Here is a 20,338-nt window from a genome sequence, read left to right as displayed (position 1 = left end):
TTTATTAAGCATCTCCTATGTCAAGATCTGTGTTAGATACTATATATCCTCCATGTCTGATACGCATAGCAATCTTGCCAGGCAGGCATGGGTGATCCAGATGAGTAAACTGAGGTCCCCTCAGATCACATAATTCATCGGAGGCAGAGTTGTGCAACACAGGATATTGTGGTTGGTTGGTGTGGAGACATGCAAAGGGGGAGAATGGGCCTGTTTTAGTTAATTCTGCGAAGCTACAACAGGGCAACTGACACTTCCTTCAGCCCCACCCTGGGGAGGTGGTCAGTACATATTGTTTGGTGATATGAGACTGGGAAACCTCTCACTGGTGACTAATGCAACTGGATGCCAAAGTCCAGCAGGATTAGATTAGTTCGGCTCAGCTGGTCCCGTCTTCTAAGTATTTTTTTCCCATGACTCACGGCTGGGAGTAGGGAACAGGATTCTCTTCCTCCATCTGACCTTGCAAACATGTCACTGAAAAGGAGCCTGATCTGACAGTTTCACCACCCCAGGGAGCCAGGGAAGAAGTGGGGTTTTGGGGAAGCCTCAAAGATATCAGTAATAATAGAAAGCACTTGCATGCCAAGCACTATATTAAGCACTTTTTACACATGATTTTATTTAATCCTTACAACAAATATGCAAAGTGCTTATTGCTACCCCACTCCACAGGAAAAAAAATCGAAGTTCAGAAGTTAAGTCACAATTGTAGTAATATTTAAGTGCACATATGCCCATGTGCCCAAGCTCTGCACTCCATCCCTTCCATGAATTATTTCTTTATGATCTATTTTTTCCTTAGCACTTATCACCCACTAAACATAATATATATTGTGATTACTTACTTTGTTTGTCTGACTTCCCACATTAAGATAATTTCCATCAGGGCAAGAATTTTTTTTTTTCCTTTTTGAGATGGAGTCTCTCTCTGTCCCCCAGCCTGGAATGCAGTGGTGCAATCTCGGCTCACTGCAACCTCTGCCTCCTAGGTTCAAGCAATTCCCCCACCTCGGCCTCTTGAGTAGCTGGGATTACAGGCACATGCCACCATGCCCGGCTAATTTTTGTATTTTTAGTAGAGATGGGGTTTCATCATGTTGGCCAGGCTGGTCTCGAACTCCTGACCTCAGGTGATCAGCCTGCCTTGGCCTCCCAAAGTGCTGGGATTACAGGTGTGAGCCACCATACCTGGCCAGGGCAGCCATTTTTGACAGTTTTATTTTCTACTGCTTTATACCAAGCTCCTGGCACACAGTACATATTCAATAAATATCAGTTCAATAATGAATTACATCATTTAATCCTTATTGTAATCTTATGATGCAGGTACCAGAACTGTCCTCATTTTACATTGAGGAAATTAAAGCTCAGAGGTCACACAGCTAGTAGGATGGAGTCAGGACTGAATCTCTCCGAAGCCCCTATACTCTTTGTTATGCAAATTGGTCCCTACTTGAAGGCAGGAGAGTGGACCAGGTGGTCTTTGTAAGTCCCTTCTGACTCAGAGATCTAGGTCCATGTACCAAATCCACAGACAGGCAAGGCTTAACGGTGTAAAAGGGTCTGTATTTTCCTAAAGATAAGACCTCTGTAAACACCAGCACCTTGGCCTCTTGAAAATTTTGCATAGCCTATTTAGGTCACCTGGATACTGTGAGCTTGAATCATTACGCCCATCCTCCCCGCCCCCAAAACACAGTTCTCTGAGTTTCACCTGCTCTGCAATAAAGCCCTGAGCTGCAGGAGATCAGCGTTAAGACTGCAAAACAGCCAGCTGAATACACAGCCTGATGCCTCATACAAGAATTGTCCAAGATTGAAGTATATTAGAAACTACACAAAAAGTACAAAAAATAAATGAGTCTTTAGTTTCTCCCCTTTCAGAATGACTCTGGGAGATCAGGACCTCCTTCCCTGGGGTCTGCTGGGGATCTGGATAGAGCCGACATCCCCTGTCTACACCTGCCATGGTCAAGCAAGGAGATGTGCTGGCCGGAGTGTGTGTGTCGAGACTGGTGGGAGTGGGGCATTCTGTAAATATGCCCCTTTCTTGTGCCAACCAAATGCAGCCTTTCCCAGCTTTCAGAAGACCGGTTCTGGGGACCCAAGAGGCCTATAAAACAACAAAACAAACAGCGAGCTTGGCGGCGGGAGCCCGGGCAGGGAGCCAAACTCATTACTAGGGATGTGGTGGGGAGCTCCCTGAACCACCACCCCACCCCTTCCATGCAGGCTCTGGGGAAGGGGAGAGGGTCTCTACCCCCCACCACCCCAGTGTCCAGCATTGCTGAGACGCCTGGGAGAGTTAGGGTATCAGATGGGCGGTCTCAGGTCCCAGGAGAGCCACTAAGTCTCTTAGATGTGGACCTGCAGCTCCGGCTGTTTACTCAATCAAGGGTTCATACTGAGAGACAAGTGAATCATTTCCACTCAGAGGAATGAGTGGCTATTGTTTGGTGGGGCTGGCACAGAGAGAAAGGCATGTTTCTCAGCTTTTCATCCAACTTGGCCTTGCGTCCGTCAAGACAACTCCACCCCACGAGAGGAGCCAAGTAACAGGTTAGTGTGTTTGGGGAGAAAGTCTAAACGCCAATGTCAATATTGGCATTGGAGGGTGGGGGTGAGCATATAACCTTGGGCAAGACATTTAGTATAGCTATGGCTCAGTTTCCTACATCTGTAAAATGGGGTAAAGATGCAGGGGCGATCAGCACCCTCAGTTGAAGTATTTGAGGAAGAGGAAAAGAACCACAGAAACGTATCTTGTAAACAGTCAGTGTTATCAAATAACTGAGTAATAACCTCAGGGCTGAGGAGAGTTAATACTTTGGTGCTCCTGATGGATTCTTTCCAATGCCTAAGCTGCTACTGCAAGAAGCTCACAGTTTCCCTGGCTTTGCTTAGTAAATCGTTTGTGTGATTACAAAGAGAAGAATAGAATTGGGACGTCAGGGCTTCCTGTGGGCTGGGGACTGAAGACCTTGGGTTGGTATGTCCCTTAGGGAAAGGCAGAAAGAATTTTCCTTTAAGAATTTCACAGGCATTTCAGCGGCCACCATTAGCTAATGGGAAATAAGGTAGTGCCAGAATAGGCCGGGGCCCTCCCCAGAGCTTGGAAAGTCTCTGAGGATTTGCAAAAACTTCCCAGGAGTCATACAAACAGAGACTGGTGGGGGAAGCAGTGGTTCCCTGGGCATTCTTGCCTGCTTCCCTGTTATACACAAGCCTGCATCTGATCCAGGTGAAGCAGATAGTTGTCTGTACTATTCTGGAGCCCTCCAGGCAACAGTGTAAATGCTGTCCCCTTCTTCCAGCCTACATTTCTGAGATTACCACCCCACCCTCTTCCAGATGTTGTTAACCAGAAAACAAACTCCTTCCTGTTACCCACCAGAAGTTGTCCTGTTTCCTTGACTCCTCATGCCACTGCCACGCCAACCCTCCTCCTCCCCTCACTAACCTACCCAACACATCATACCTTCCTTCCTTCGCAACCAGCCACATCAACAGGAGTCACCGTTGGTGTCTGATTCTATTTCAATTCATACAAATAGATGTCTGGCATAGAATAGGCACCCAATACGTTTGAGATCACTTTCATGAGCACCTAATGTGTATCTGGCAGTGGGGATGGGGTGATGAATGTGAAAAGGAAGGTCCCTGCCCTCAAGGATCTGTGAATCTCAAGGGGGGTAGACACCTTAGCAGCTGCTCCCTTGCCAGATGCTGTGGGGTCTAGGAGGGTGCCATGCATAGTGGTTGAAGGGACAGGGGTAAAGGACATGTCACAATGCTTAAGCAGCAGAAGAGGTTTCTGGTGGGGATGGAAAAGAGAGCCAGCAGCCTCTGCTGCTGTTTAAGGTCCCTGGGACTAAGAGGCTAGAGAGCCTTGGCAAAACACTACCCTCCAGCTTCTGTGAGGAGCCCTGTAGGGATGTGAAACCTGGGCTGAGGCGGCAGTTTAGCAGCTGCAAATGGAAGGAAGAAACCAAAGGAACTTCACCCTAACCCAAGATAGTCCTTCTTTCCATTGTCCTGGCATCTTTCACTTGCTCAGCTTGACTTCTTCCTTCTTTTGCCCCATGGCATGAACTTGATTTGCCTCCTGTCTCCACCCTGAAACCTGGAAAATCATGTAAAATGAGTTTCCAGTTCCTGTTGCCACTCTTCCTCCATCTCCATCTGCTTTGGTGTTCGCACTCAATCTCTATCATCCGGACTCCCACTGCCTATTCTTAACCAGGAGGGATGCTGTCATGAGGAACTGGACCCAGATCCCAGGATAACCTGCTTTTCCCTCCCCTACATCTGGCCCCAGGCCTGCCTATCCTCATCATCCTGGCCATGCCTTGCCCTGTCTGTGCCAAGCCCCTCCTACCTGACCCTGAGGGGCTTTCTGCTACACTGAGGGCAGGCTCAAAACCAGCCTCATTCCAAAGCCCACATCCAGGGGACCTTGGTCTTCCCTTTTCTGCTCCTCTTCTCTGCCTCAGCCTGTCCTCCTTCATCTTACACTTTGCTGACAGAGCCAGAGAAACACAGGCAGCATCATTGAGAAGATCATGAGATTTGATGCAGGAGTCCCCTTGACAGCACCCATGGTTGGTGACCATCCAGTCTCTGCTTGCATATTTCCACTGACTAGGACCTCATTCCCTCCTGAGTCAGCTCTCTCCATCACGGGACAGTCTGGCTGTAAAAAACGTCTTCCTTGTATGAAGGGGAAAGCTGCTTTGCTGTAATGCCTACCCAGTGGCTCTATTCTGCCCTCTGGGGCCACACTGAATAAGCCTAATTCATCTTCCATAGCTTAATGGATAAGCCTGCAGATTGTAAAACCAGGTAATCATGGTTCAAGTCCTCGCTTTGCCATTTTATTTGCTGTGTGGCTTTATTATTATTTTTCAACCTCTCTTGGCCTCCATTTCCTCATCTTTAAAATGGAGGTGATAATAGCACCTATCTCATAGAGTTATATATAGAGTAAATGAGTTAACAGATATAAAGCTCTTCAATAGCATGTGACACATAATAAGTACTCAGTAAATTATGTTATCTAAAGACAGCTCTTCTATGTCCTGCTTTATTCACTCTTTTTCCCTTCACATAGCATGATTCCCACATCCACCCAGCTCTTGTTTATCTGGCACTTGAGTTTCCTTAACACCCTCTTGAGATGTTATCTCCAAGGTAAAGTGGAGTCACTGTGTCTCATGACATAGAAGCTGTTCTTCTATTATCATGATGAAGACTAACTTTGTTGAAGCAATATATCACATAGTTGGCTCATGTCAACCTCACGGTTTGCTAAAATCCCAAGATCCTTTTCGCTTGATCTCCTTAGGGCTTAAAGCCTCACAGGGCTCTCCCTCCCCTCTTACCTGTCCAAGTCTTCTGAGCTCCTCTGCATGTTGGACCTTCATTGCATATGCTTTGTACCTTCTCAGTGTGGCACCCAAGGTCTAGAATGCCCTTCTCTCCCCCGACTCATCAGTTCATCAGTTCTTCTGTCTCATCTAGTCTATAAGCAGACCCTGGTAATCTTCTTTTTCAGTAAAGCTTTGCAGATTGATCACACTATAGTTGCTGTTTTCTTCGAAATTTTCCACCCTTATGGTGAATCTTTGCATGTCTTCTTATCACCTGCAATGCACTGACCCTTAGCTTATGCAGCTTTGCACATATAGGTTTTTTTTTTGAGACAGACTCTTGCCCTGTCGCCTAGGCTAGTGGCACGATCTGGGCTCACTGCAACCTCCACCTCCCAGGTTCAAGCAATTCTCCTGCCTCAGCCTCCTGAGTAGCTGGGATTACAGGTGCGTGCCACCATGCCCTGCTGATTTTTAGTAGGGACAGGGTTTCACCATGTTGGTCAGGCTGGTCTCAAACTCCTGTTTTTGTTTTGTTTTGTTTTGCTTTTGAGATGGAGTCTCACTCTGTTGCCCAGACTGGAGTGCAGTAGCATGATCTTGGCTCACCGCAACCTCCACCTCCTGGGTTCAAGCGATTCTCCTGCCTCAGCCTCCCGAGTGGCTGGGACTACAGGCACGTGCCACCAAGCCCAGCTAATTTTTGTATTTTTAGTAGAGACGGGGTTTCACCATGTTGGCCAGGCTGGTCTTGAACTCCTGACCTCAGGTGATCCACCTGCCTCGGCCTCCCAAATTGCGGGGATTACAGGCATGAGCCACCGCGCCTGGCCTCACATACAGGTTTTGGGGACTTAACCTTATTCTGTCTGATCCTTCCACATGTTTGCAGCTCAGAAGGCAGTGGTCTTGTCTAGGGTGCTCTCTATGCATCTTGCAGAGAGCAGTGTATAAGCAGCTATGTGGACACAGCACATAAGAGCGCCCTGTGGTCCTATCACTTCTAGCAAGTCTCTGCTTCCTCTAAACTTACATACACAGGGACATCCTGTTCCTACAGGCCACAGTAGATGAGGGCTGGACAGCCTGACAGACGCCGGGAGAAGTGAGTAGTTCTGACGCACCCGGCTTCCCTTCCCTTTCCAAACTCTTAGCTATTTTTTTTCTTTATTTTCCTTCCTGTGTTGAAAGAGCTATGGGGCCTGGACCATAGTAGGGTTTCCTGGGGACATTCCATAAATTCTTCACGGGTTATTTTTCTGGAGAGGGGTGGGAGCAAGTAAGCTGGTAGACAGGAGGCCAGCAGGGGCCTGGGTATGAATGTCAAGTACCTCAAAGCAGCGTGGGTGGGAAGGAAGGTTGAGCTGCACAGAGGAGGAAGGAGGGGTGTCATGAGCTCATAGAAACCGCCAAAGAAAGGCCAAGCAAAGAGTGAGAAGAAGCAGCCAAATCACAGGTCAGAACAAGCTGTGGGTAACCACGCCCCCAGCTTTGCCCTTGAACCTGCTGACTTGTCTCCACAGTAACTTGTCCGTCAGGGTTTCAATAAGGCCAGGAGAACTTGGCCAGCTCAGGTGTGTGACTTGGATAGATGCCGAGCAGCCCCTGGTGTGTGCTGTGCACGATGCATGGAGATATGGGGAAAGTCAACTCAAGGTCCCTTTGTGTCTGGTTGGGTCCCTTTTCCTTTATTCACTTCTCATCCGTCCATTCAGCAAACACTGATTCCTTAATTCACATCTAGATCTGAAGAGAGTGAAAGCACTAGCCCCTAGCTGACCTCTGTAGCAAGCCTGGACCTGAAGATCATTCTCAGTCTCCCTCCCTGGGCTCTAGAGCTGCTTCTTTAAGTAAAAATGGTGCCAAATTGGGTGTCAAGGCAAGAAGCAACTTGTCCTAGATCTCTATGCTTAGGCAAGTCAATTTTCTTCTCTGGACCTCAGTTTCCCCGTCAAATAATGAGAGTATTGGGCCAGGCAATCTCTAAGGTTCCTTAAAGAATGGTTCTATTTTTCAAAGCAGTTTTGAAGCCTATCCCATGAGTGAACACTTGGTGAGAGGATTAAAGGGGAAGAAGGGAACAGTTCAAAAAGCATGACCCCTGCCTTTCACAGAACTTTCAAGAGAATCAAGGAGACAGAATGACACACATGACCTGGAGCAGTGACTGAAGGTAGGAGAAAGGTGCTGACACAAGCCTGTGTGGCTTCTGCTGGCCCTTAGAGAGCCTGTGTGCCATTTAGGAAAAGGTGGTCCCTATGGGTAGATGACTTAGTAAGAGAAGTCCCACTGGGCACATGTTTATACCACAGGGTACATGATGTGAGAAGGAGAGCTCAGGCTGGATTTCAACTTCCACTAGGCCCCTTAACACAATCCCCCTAGGCCAGGCACAATTTGCCCAACTGGATGTGGTGACCGTGGCTGAGCAGGGAAGTAGCCAGCCTTAGGGTTCCAAGCTGAATTGCTTCTTGGTAGAAGCCACTTTTAAATCTTAGCGGAATTTCACAGAGCAACTCCTTCCCTTCCCATTTCGGAAAAGTAAATGCAAGGACCACATTCTTCTCTCTTCCATGTGCCAAAAAGCCAAGCTAGGATCCTTAGTCCCAGGCAGAGTGGATGGCACAGAAGAGGAACATGTAGAAACCTCTACAGCAAGTGAGCAAATGGTTAAATATCTTTGGTATCATGAGAACCAGAAGAAGCCTGGAGGGTTTAGCACTGCTAGGTGAACCCAGACCAGTTCTTCTCACCTCCCCTGGCAGTAATTCAGAACAAGCAAGCAGAACATGGAAATTCTTCCTTGGGCTCACTCCAGGTTACCCTCCTTCCACATTTCCGAACAACATCCCTGCCAAGGCTCTAAATGGATTAGGAGGAAAGAGCTCCAGGGTGATGTCAACATCAAAGGGTGAGATGCAGTGAGGTCTTGCATGTTCCTTGATCCACAGGTGCTGGGACCAGGGAAAGGTGGCAGGAGGGTAAGCTTGGGAAAAGGGGATAAGCTGAGACCGGAAAGAATGTGGCTGCTCTAATCCCACATAATGAACCAGATTGTGCACCCTCTCTGCACCCTAGGCACTAGACAAGCCGGTACAAGCTGTTGGCTTCAGCCTGCTGCACAAGAGGCCTCCCATGCTGCCAGCCCCAGACAGCCTGTGCCCTCCAGCTGGCAGAAGTGCCCTGGGAGGCACAAGGTAAAATGTCTACTTCCACCTGGCAGCTTACATCTGGGTGGGGAGCTGGGAAGGGAAGAATCTGTGATTGTAGGAAGAGGAAAGACTGGAGAATGGTGTCTTCTTCAGGCATCATATACCATCAGAGAGCAGCACCCACCGTCTGCCCTAGGTCTTAGAATTGGGACCAGTAATCTGCTTCAACCAACTTCTCTGAATTCAACAAAGACCAGTATAATGAACTTTACAGGTTCTAGGGAGGGATTTGTGATTTTGGAGATTTATAATGTACATAATCAAAAACTTAGTTTTGCTTGATTTGGGAACGAACAGCAATTTTTTTTTTTTTTTTTTTTTTGCTTTTGCAGATGTACCTTCTTAAAGTTTTTTCTTAAAGTTTGGGAAATATTGAAATATGCTTGCATTCCTTACATACCCAATGACTGATGGCTGGAGGAAGTAGCTAGAAGCTAAGTCACAAAATTAACCCCTTCTTACCTCCCAATTTCACCTTTGTTCCCCAAGAAAATAAAGTTGCCTGTAGTTAAACCTCCACCAATAGCTACCTTCCAAGAGGGACTTTCTCCTGAGGAGGTGAATGGCATTGGAGCATCTGAACTCATAGACTCTTACCTTTTTCAGCTTGCCACTCTTAGTCCCCACAAAAACCACACTGTAGCCGTTGTAAACGTAGGAGGCCACAGAGGTCATGCGGTCCCGGCTGGTGGTGTACAGGGTCAGGCCGTCCACTGGAGTTGAGCCTCCCAGCGGCTGGTTGATGTCCAGTCCACAGAAGTTATCATCGATGGGGACAGGCTGGAGGGAAGGGGAAGGAATTGGGGTGAGTAACAGTGGAGGCTTGGTGAAGTCTCTACATAACCCATATCCCCAACTTCCAGCCTTAGGACACCAGGCCTCAGAGAGGCAGACATGGGAGTTCAGGGGCCCTAATACAAGCTGCAGACAAAAACTTCTCACCAGCTCACCCACAAATTCCATGTTGGTTCTTATGAAGCCAGATGAAAGAACAGGCAGCAACCTTCCACTCAGCTGGAGTCACCTGCATCTACCTTTCTGCCAGGAGAACCAGGATCAATTTGTAAAGCTAAGTGCCTGAACTCATTTTCTATTTATTTTAATGTCCCTCAGGACCATGGCATTCTGTGGGGATCTTTCTGTTTCAGACAAGAGTTCCTTCAGTGGATAATCAGTCTAAAGGCAACATTACAGGATTTCTACCAGCCCAGAAAGGGTTTCTTGTTTGTTTCTTGGGCTGTAGGGTCTCCCTTTGGGTGCAAGAAATTTTAGGCCATTCAACTATCCAGTTGTTTAATATTTACCAGCACGTCACTGGAGCCAACCATGGGAATTCTAGCTCCCTACTATCTTTCCATACTGGAAAGATATCAGAAGTGTCATAATAATATTGAATAGTACCTTATACTTTGGAAAAGTTAATCTACCTATGCCTCAGTTTCTTCCTTTGGAATAATACCTGCCCACCTTTCTGATAGAATTGTGAAGGAACAAATGAAATAATGCATGCAAAAGATTTGTGTTAAGTTGTCCAACTCTTTCCACTATTGTGCATTATAGATCTTCAACAATGTTTGGGTAAATATAATTGAGAGAATTCTGGAGGTGGTGTCCTTCATATTTCCAGCCTTTAAGGAGAGTGGTGGTGTGGCTCCATAATGTATCTGTCAGCAGCGACTGGAGCATGTTTGAAAGAAGATCACCTTGAGCAAGTGAAAAAAAAATTGTGGCCGGGCGCGGTGGCTCACGGCTGTAATCCCAGCACTTTGGGAGGCCAAAGCGGGCAGATCATGAAGTCAGATTGAGACCATTCTGGCCACATAGTGAAACCCTGTCTCTACTAAAAATACAAAAAATTAGCCAGGCGTGGTGGTGTGTGCCTGTAGTCCCAGCTACTTGGGAGGCTGAGGCGGGAGAATCGCCTGAACCCAGGAGGCAGAGGTTGCAGTGAGCCGAGATCGCGCCACTGCACTCCAGCCTGGGCGACAGAACGAGACTCCGTCTCAAAAAAAAAAAAAAATTGCTGGAAAGAAATTAGGAAGATCTTGATCCTATCCCCTGTTCTGCCACTAACTGGTTGTGAAAACTTGGACAAGTAGGGTCCTCTTGTAGGGCTCTTAAAGGGAATGTTAAATTGATGATTTCTAAGATCTCAAGAAAGATCTTAGGTCTCTCATCTAAAAATGAAAGACAAAGACCATAATGCTTCCTGAGGCAGGGGCTGCTGAGAGGTTTGCATTCTGTACACAGTGCTCAGCACGGGGCTGGGTCAGAATGGGTGCTCTGACATGCCCCCGTTAATGGCACAATGTGGAATCCTGTGGCAAAGGCTGCAGGCTCTGGGCCAGAAAGAGCCCCGCATCCTGTGGCAGCTGTTCCTTCTGGGTCTGCGAAGGCATCCCAGAGGAGGAAGGAAATGGCTGTCGTAGAAATCATAGAAAGCTGCCCCCCTGCTCCCTTCAGCCTCCTCTCACCCTCACCAGGGAAGAGCAGGCTGACACATCATCACTCGTTGACAGCCTCATTTCTTTGGAATAATTGGTTTATAAGTTATGGCATGTGATTTTTTTTTTTTTTTTTTAAACCGGGGACTTCTCTTCCTTTCCTCTTCTCAGTCCCAAAAGGAGCAGAGGCTCATTTTTTGTGGTTCCACAGTGTTTTGTAGAGAGCTGCTGCTCCTGTTACTGGTAGGAATGATGGTGCTGCACTTGTGTGTGTGTGCATTCTTCAGGAAAGAAAACAAATTTTTAGGTTAAGATGACTTTTGAACCCGGGATAATATGGAGCCCCACAGAGCAGAAGGAATGAGTTTCTCAGGAAGGGAGTGAAGCTGTGGTGTGCTGAAGCCAGCTGATAGGGAATAACTGTGCATTCAGTGACATCCCATGATGCTTGAAATCAGTCAGGATAGGTGTATTTATACCACGGCAATTGGCAGAGGCTACAAACCGGAGCATTCCTCTCCCTCCCCTGCCTGCATAGAGCCAGTTATTTAATATTTACCAGCACATCACTGGAGCCAACCACGGGAATTCTAGCTCCCTAGAAAGGCAGGTCAGAGCAATCAGCTACACTTTTTACATTTTGTACTTCTCTTCCTCATCTCATACCTACACTATAGGAAGCTACTGCCCTGGCTAAGATGAAAGTGATCCAGATTTTAGTCCTTTCTCTACTGAAACCAGCTGTGTGACCTTGATATGTCATGTACCATGTCTCAGCCTCAGTTTTCTCATCTGTAAAGTAAAAGTATTGGAACAGGTAATTGTCAAGCTTCCTTTGAGCTCTAAAAGTCCTTAATTTCATGGCTTCCATTTCTTTCCCACTTTCTGCAGGGCTGGTAAGGCCACAGAGTCTGGGCACAGGTGTAGCCCAAGTCAGCTTTTGAGAAATGATGACAGAAGCAAAAACCTGGTAATCCTGGATTTTGCTACTGTCTTATTGATTCTAGAATCTCCAGAACTATTAAAAAAAAAAAAAGATTTATTCTCAGCTTAAGCCCTTAGGATTGGCTGGAATTTCTTTTCTCCTCAAGTTGTTTTTCAATATATTGTCAGATGTTCCCAAACACCTGATGCACCTTTACTTTAGCTCAAATGGTCAGAGCTTGTGTGTATGGCTTTCCTTGGAAACAGAAGGGCTCAATAGAGGGAGACTGGACTAAGAAGTAATACAGCCGAACTAAATTCAAATCCCTGCTTTATCACTTATAGCTGTGGAGATCTGAGCAACTTAGTCTTTGTGAGCCTTTGTTTTTTAATCTGTAAAATGGGGAAGATAACTCTTGCTTTATGGGGTCATTGTGAGGAGCAAGTGAGATAACACTTAAATTGCCAAGCTTAGCCTTTAGGACTAGCTGCTATTCAATGAGTGATAGGCCCCTTCTTCCTCCCTTTTCTGGGATCAGAGCTCAAATTTTTGATCTGAGATTTCCATGTTATTCCAGAGTCATGTTAAAATCAAGCTCTGGGACCACAGCTTCCTTCATTTATCCTTATTCCCCTCTAAGGCCACCAAAATATTTCTGGGTCCCCGGGTCTTGGTTCTTTGGAGTGTCAGTGTCTTTAAGGGGCCATTCCTCTTGAAGCCCTTGCACCAGAAGGGTGTGCTGCTGAAGGGGTGGAGGCAAGGGGCTCTCCACTCTAAGGTCCTGGCCCCACTCACTGTCACCTCTCTCCCAGTGCCTTCGCTATCCTTTTGTAACTAGCCCAGGCTTGTCCCTCTGCTCTGGAGCAGAGAAGAGTGTCATCTTCCTCTTTCCTCTGGCTCAGAAGCAGGCAGGAATCGGCAGTTTCCTCATGACAAGGCCCCCTCTGGGTTATGGGAACTAGGCTGGACTCTGCAAGCGTTTAACCCTTACAGAGGGTTACATTTCCTCTCCATCTCTCCCCATTGGTTAGGGCCAGTGGCCATAAAATTTTGGTGTTAAAAAAAAAAACTAGAGACTATCTAGTCCAGCTTCCTCATTTTACAACAGTAAGATAACTAAGAAAATACCTGCTCTTTACCACTGTGATTAATATTAATAATCATAGCTGCCCATTTATTGAATGCTTATTATGTTCCAGGTATTGTGCTAAGCACTTTACATAAATTTTCCATTTGATCCTCATAATAACCATGAGAAGAAGATAATATTATCTCTATTTTAAAGATGAAAAACTTACAGCTCACACCAGGTACATAACTTGCCCAAAGTCACACAAGGAGTAAGTGGTAGGACTGATTTTTAATCCCCATCTGTTTTACTTCAAAGCCTTAACCACGACTCTTCTACCACACCAAGCAAATGATGACAGGAATAGAAGCGTAGCCTTGGAATGACGTTTTCTTGCTTCAAGTACTGGTGTTTTGTCCCAATGGCAGGTACCTTCAATTTAGAGTACTCAGAAGGTAGCCACATGGGCCCCTTGGTCTCATATATTTTTTTCTAGGCTGCAGATCCAGAGCCCTCAGCACTGTGTACAAGAAACCTACTTTTGCACTTCTCACACTCCCTGTTAACTCCCTGTGTAATGATAAGCCTAACATTTCCAGGCATGGTGCTAATCTTTCCATGTATTATCTCATGTGATCATCCCATGAGCTAGGCATTACCATTTCCATCTCACAGATGAGAATGTAGAGATGCTAAGGTGCTTCTGAAGAAGGCAGGAAGAAACACAGATGGAATTTGAAGCCTGGCTTTTGTCTCAGAAGCTCAAACTCTGAGCCACTACATTATGTTGCCAGCTGTCTCTAGCTCTCTCTCTCTCTCTTCCCCCTACTGGATTATAAGATCTGTGAGAGTAGTGATCATGTCTTTTTTTTTTTTTTTTTTTTTTCTGAGACAGGGTCTCACTCTGTCACCCAGGCTGGAGTATAGTAGTGCGATCTTGGCTCACTGCAACCTCCACCTCCCATGATCAGGCCTCCAGAGTAGCTGGTACTACAGGTGTGCATCACCACATCCAGCTAATTTTTGGATTTTTTGTAGAGACGGAGTTTTTTCATGTTGCCCAGGCTGGTCTCGAACTCCTGAGCTCAAGCAATCTGCCTGCCTTAGCCTCCCAAAGTGCTGGGATTACAGGTGTTAGCCACCGCGCCCAGCCGATCATGTCTTTTTATGTTTGCATCCCCAGTGCCTAGTAGAGTGCCAGGTACTCAGAAGATCTTCAATACTACTTGTAAATGAATGGAGGGATGGGTAGATGGATGATGGTGGATGAATAAAGAGAGGGATGAATGGATAGATGGAGGGCTAGGTAGAGAAATGGATGATGGATAGATAAAGATATAGAGGCATAGACTAAGGGAGAAAAAAGAGGGATGAGTGGATAAAGAGAGGGATGAAGGGATGGAGCAAAGAATGAAGAGAAGGATCAGGGACAGATGAATGGAGAGATAGGTAAATGGATTAATAGATGGATGAATGGATGATGGATGGATAGATGGATGGAGAGATGCATGGAGGGAGAGAGCTAAGGAGGAAGGAGGGAGAGATGGATAGGAGAATAAAAGGAGGGAAGGAAAGGGGATGGATGCAGGAGAGATGGGTGGATAAATGAATGGATGGTTGAATGGTTGAATGAATGATGGAAGGAAGAGTGGATCATGAATACTTTGATGGAAGCACCATGAGCCTCTGACAGGGCAGTGCTTGCCACTGATTTTCTTGTCTCTGCTTTCCTCAGGTCTGGATTCTGAGCTTTTCATCCTCTCCTCTTTTGCCTTTGCCCACACTCCTGATTCTTCTCCAGTTTTCCATCAATTGGTCAAGCCAGACTCCCTTCCCTCTCCTCTGACTTAGATTTCCGATCTCCACTTGACTCCCTCACCGGGAACCACAGTGGCAGCTCTGTGTGTACATGACTTGGTCCCCATTACTTCTGATGGACCCCATCACCTGCTGCTCTTTCTCTCACATACTCTGATCTGGCTGCAGTGGCCTCCTTACTGTTCCTCAGACACTCCAGGCATGCCCTGAATTCTTTGCACATTCTCCTCACCCTTTCTCTCTCTGGAATGCTTTCTCTGGACAATTGCGTGGCTCCCTTTCTTCCCATCCTCAGTCTTTGCTTAGACACCACTTTCTCAGTGAGTCAGTCCTCTCAGCTACTGCCTCTCCTCCCCCTTTCCTGTTTATTTTTCTCTATAACCATTATCACCATTTGGCAAACTAAATGTGTTCATTTGTCTCACCCAACTAGCATGTAATCTCCATGAAGGCAGTGAGCTTTGTAGGGTTGTATGGTTCACAGCTGAAGCCTGCAGCATTTACAATAGCACCTGATGTGATGTAGGCACTCAATACATATATTTGAAATGACAACGAATCAACACACATATCCCAAGTATCTGGTGTACGTAAGACCCTGCGTTACTGGTCACCACCTGATAACCTGAGTCTGAAAACCTCTTTCATTTCAGGTCCATGGTGGTGTGGGAGCAGATGTGCCCCAGGGCATGGACAGGAAGGTTGGAACCTGTGTCATGGAGCAGGAGCATAGCGAGGTGTGTGCCTCCTTACCGCCTTGGTGCACTGGACGTCCTTCCCGAGCAGCCAGTTGAGCTCCAGGTTGCCCTCGCCCTGGTAGCAAGACTGCAGGCGCTCCTTGATCTGCAAGTTGATGGCCCGGATAGGGAAGGCACACAGGGCAGAGTCATCGGGCGGGTGGTGATACTGCTTCTGCCCTTTGGAGAAGATGGCAAAGAGTACATCGTCCTGGCTGGTGATATTGAAGGCCTGGGCCAGTGAGTCCCCAGGCTTGGCCAGGTAAGCAGCCTGCAGGAGGCGGTATTCCACCCCAGCCCGGGTGCAGCCGAAGGGCAGGGACACGTATGAGTGGAACTTGGGGTCATCCTTGCAGAGCCGCACGATGCGTGAGGTGTAGAAGAGGTCTCCAGCGGAGTTGATGGCCACACCCTCAGGGGTCTCGGGCTGGACAGTGAGAAAGTAGACAAAGCCCCCACTAGCAAAGCCGTAGATGTAGAAGATGTCAAAGTGGGACACCAGGGCCAGGGTGTCTGAAGGGATCTTGATGAGAGAGGAGACAAAATCGCTGTGTAGCTCATAGTCGAGCATGGCTGAGGACTCAGGATCTCGGGGCAGCTTCCGGCTGGACAGGGTCGGGAAGTAATCCTGCTTCCCATCCACAGCTGTGCCGATGAAGAGCTTGCCATCCTCACCCTCGGAGCGCACAATCACCCCGTACATGGTGCCCGTCTTGTTGACACTGGACAGGTAGTGCTCCTTCTTGTGGGATGGCTCCACCAGGATGAAGAGGTCATCCAGCCGCAGCAGCTTGCAGACCCCCTGGTAGAGGCTCCCACAGGCCAGCAGGCGGTTCTCAGAGTAGTCAATGATGAGCAGCTTGTTGACATTGTTGGTGAGGGTGAGCACTTCGCTGCAGGGCTGCACGATGAGGGGCGGGTAACAAGACTTGTTGTCCTCTTCTGGCCCTGTCTTATGAGCCACCTGGATGGTCAGGTTGCCTGTCAGCTTATAGACCCGGTTGATGGCGCCCACATAGACGGCCCCCGTCCCTCGGTGGACGGTCAAGTGGTTGAAGGTCCAGTCACGATTCTCAGAGTGGAAGGTGCTGAACTGAGGCATGCCGGCTGCTGTGGGGGCCAGCAGCACCCAGACCACTGACAGCAGGACCACAGAGCGGCTGTCCACCTCCGGGGCCCGGGGCCAGGGCCGCCTCTGTTCCATGCTGAGAGGGGCGGTGGTGAGTAGACCGCTCCTGTGTGTGCTCATCTGCTCCACCTTCCCCGCTTGGCCCTCACATGATTCTGCAAAACATAAGGCAGAGTGGTCAGACCAAAAATAAGTTTTGGGAGGAGCTAAGAGGCTAGCCTGACCCAGGGTCCCCATCCTGGTTTAGCTCTGTGAGTCTCCTCCTTCTGAATTTTGGTTTTTCTATTTTTAACATACTTTCTCCCTCTTAGGAATGTTCAGGGAATCCTGTTATCTATTTTGGTCTCTAGGCTTTACGCTATAAAATACTTGCTTTTTTAAAAATTTTATTTCACAAAGCATCTCTATTTCTGGCCTCTTAAGCCATCGTTTTCATCTCTCAGAGAGGTTAAAAGGCTGTTGAAGTTCACCCAGCCAGTCAATTCGATGTCAGGACTAAATCCAGTCTTCTCCACCCAACCAGCACGTCTTATCCCAGTCCAGTGGAAATCGCTCCTGTTTTTTGAAAGCTTGTTAGGCAGGCCCTCCCCCAGGCTCTCCAGGTCAACTGCTCCCAGAGTCTGATATTGCACACAAAATTCCTTCCTATTTTAGACTTCCATCACCTCACTCCGCTGCATCTCTTCACTTTCTCATGCTCTGTTATCCACAGAAGAGGCAAGAAGCTGGTCACCCTGAGTGAGAGTGCCCCTCTCTGCCCTCAGCCCTTTCTTCTCCAGCAAGAAGAACCCCTGATCACTAGCTGTTAGAACTTGTTAGGAAAGGGAAAAATGTTGTAGCCAACAAGACTGGGATTCCCACATGTGCCATTCCGGAGCCGGAAAAGCCTCGGGAGACAGGCAGATCTCCTGAGATCCCCCCATCCTTCTCAAGGTGGACGCCCAGCTGCTGCCAGGCAGCCAGGTCCTCAGGAAATTGCTTCAACCTCTGCCTCTCTGCAGGCAGAGCACATGGGAAGCCAGGACACACAGAGAACCAGTCTCCTTGCTAGGGGTTACTGGCTGGCTGAGTCCAGCTTCAGCCACCTGGCGCAGGGGTACCAGGTTTGGGAGAATGTGGGGAGCAGCAAAGGGTGGTGAGGTGAGGTTCAGTCTCATTTCAGGCACTGCTGGGGCCTCCTGACTGTTTCAGCATCCATGAAATCACCAGTGGGACTCAGTGGGCCATGCTCAAAGCCCAGTCTCTAGCCCTGACTCCTTTACTCTTCCCCTGCCTCCTGACTCCCAGGCTTTAAGGCTCCTTTGCTTCCAGAGCCTTGGTGCTTACTCTTCCCTGTTCCAAGGAAGCTGCCCAGAGGGGCAAGGTGGGGCTCCTGAGGACAGCCTGTAGCCAGGGGCAGGCTGGGCCAGGGGCAGGAAGTCAGAGAGCAGAGCCTGGAGGTCAGAGAGCAGGACATGGAGGTCAGAGAGCAGGGCCTGTTCCATCACTATCAAGGTACTGTCCTGACTTATGGAGAGGGACAGTGGGAAGTGACTGCAGCACCAGGAGAAGGTAGCGAGCTGTCCGGCAGAGAAAGCTTTTCTCAACTGGACAGATCATCCAGCAACCTTCTCAGGCAAGTCCAGACAGAACTCTGGGCACATAAGGTGGCAGGGATGGAAACACCCGAAGGATGAAGAGTTTGCTCCAAGGCAGCTTAGGAGAGGCCTTTCTCCCTCAACTCCCCATTCTGGCTGGATTGGGTTATGATTAGAACAGACACCACTTAGAGAATCCCCTAGAGTTTCTTTAGGAACGACCCTTCCTCTTGTTCAGTTCTGCATCCTCGGCCTGGCAGCCACCGTGGGGCCACAGTAGGTCCCACCTAACTCCCTCCTCCAACCCGACTCCCCCAGGGTGTTCGGGGTGACTCATGAGGCCCTGGGCTTCCTTGGAAAGAGGAAGGCAACACCGGCATTAGACTCAGGCTGACCTCAGCTACTCCGACACAGCCCTTCCGGCCCCAGGCGCACACCGGCAAAGCCTCCCAACAGACAGGGCTTTCAGTTTGGAAACCAAAGGTTATTTTTAGCTATGTCCTGAGGCCGGTAGCAGGACGTGAATTCCTGAAGAGGAGCTGTGGAAAGGAAATAACAGAATCCTTAAATTCTCCAGCTGGATGGGGAATTGCAAGAGGCCATTCTCTGCCCTTCTCTGGGAAGAAAATCTCCTTGGGTTCCAGGTGGAGAGTGGTTCCTCCTTGAGGAGGCGCGAGGGGAGGAAGGGGGTCCTGGTAGCAGAGATAACATGGAAGGACTTAGTATGCGGTTAAGATCAGCCACCTCACCTCCCTGCTTGGTATCCTCCCAAGACACAGTTTGAATAGTGAGTGGCTTTTGTTGTTGTTAGACAGAATTTGGGAACAAATTTGGGATTTGAGGCAAGTCAAGTCTCATGTCCCTTTCTGACAGAATGGGAATAACTACAGTATGTACTTTTCAAGTTGTCATGACAGTAAATGAGACAATATAGAGACCAACCTCTTAGCATGGTTGCAGACACACAGTGAGCACTTAACTTATGTTAGTTTTTGTTATTATTACGATTATTGAGACAGAGTCTTGCTCTGTCACCCAGGCTGGAGTGCAGTGGCATGATCTCAGCTCATTGAGACCTCCGCCTCCCTGGTTCAAATGATTCTGCTGCCTCAGCCTCCACAGTAGATGGGACTACAGGCACGTGCCACCACACCCGCCAATTTTTTTTTTTTTTTTTGTATTTTTAGTAAAGACAGGGTTTCACCATGTTGGCCACACTGCTCTCAATCTCCTGACCTTGTGATCCACCTGCCTTGGCCTCCCAAAATGCTGGGATTACAGGCGTGAGCCACTGCACCTGGCCTGTTATTGTCTTTGAAGACTCCACAGGAGATGGCACTTCTGAAATCCTGCCACAGCTCTTGACTTCTCTTTTTGCTTATATTCTTCCTTTCCCACCCACAATGAGATGAACATTGTGGGTGTGCCTTTGATCCCTAAGCCTCCCTGACCCAGTGACAGAGCTCAGTTTGGGAAGCATGTGGCAAGGGGAAAGAAATAGATCCAAGGTGATCTTCTTTGTCATACTACTGCACAAGTCCCAATATAGCCTCTCCACAGACTGCAGGAAGGCTGGTGGAAACACATGATCCTGAGAGTTAGACTGAGCATGAGAAAACTGTCCTGATGTTTAGAAGGCATGAGGTCACAGGGCAGGAAGAAAGGTGGGAGACTCAGGAACCCTGGGTTCACATTCTGCCTGTGTGACTCATGAATTACAGTGTCACTCACTTTAGACCAGTCGAGCATTTCCATGAGCCTATTTCTTGATCTTAAAACAAAAGGTATTTGAATTAGTCAACCTATAAGATTTCCTTTTTCAGATAAAATGCTACCTCGAAGCTTAGTTCCTTCAGTTCCTGGAGTCTGTGATTCCAATAGCAGCTGAGGTTTTTTGCTCCAACCTGGAGAGGCTGATTAGGCCAGGAGCTTTTTTTTTTTTTTTTTTTCAGGCCAGTAGTTCTAAACAGACCACTCCAGCTGGGCTGTTTTCCTCTCACCCTCATGGAGCATTTGCTTTGGGACAGGCCACTCCTGATAACCAGCCAAGTGAAT

At 48.0% G+C, this 20,338-nt stretch overlaps 1 protein-coding gene across 1 annotated transcript in view; it reads right to left on the bottom strand.

Moving 5' to 3' along the window:
* Positions 1-20,338, bottom strand: part of PLXNA2 (plexin A2) — a 221,766-nt gene that overhangs the window by 178,506 nt on the left and 22,922 nt on the right. The window contains exons 2-3 of the mRNA XM_054449421.2: positions 15,594-16,861; positions 9,182-9,364 (exon numbers count right to left, since the gene is read on the bottom strand). Coding sequence (XP_054305396.1) covers positions 9,182-9,364; positions 15,594-16,826 — 1,416 coding nt within the window. The 5' untranslated portion in view covers positions 16,827-16,861. The remainder of the gene's footprint in view (positions 1-9,181; positions 9,365-15,593; positions 16,862-20,338) is intronic.

This window comes from Pongo pygmaeus, chromosome 1 (genome assembly GCF_028885625.2).
Source record: "Pongo pygmaeus isolate AG05252 chromosome 1, NHGRI_mPonPyg2-v2.0_pri, whole genome shotgun sequence".
Classification (NCBI taxonomy): domain Eukaryota; kingdom Metazoa; phylum Chordata; class Mammalia; order Primates; family Hominidae; genus Pongo; species Pongo pygmaeus.
The sequence above is the reverse complement of the archived record's forward strand: the minus strand, read 5'-3'. Positions and strand labels throughout refer to the sequence as shown.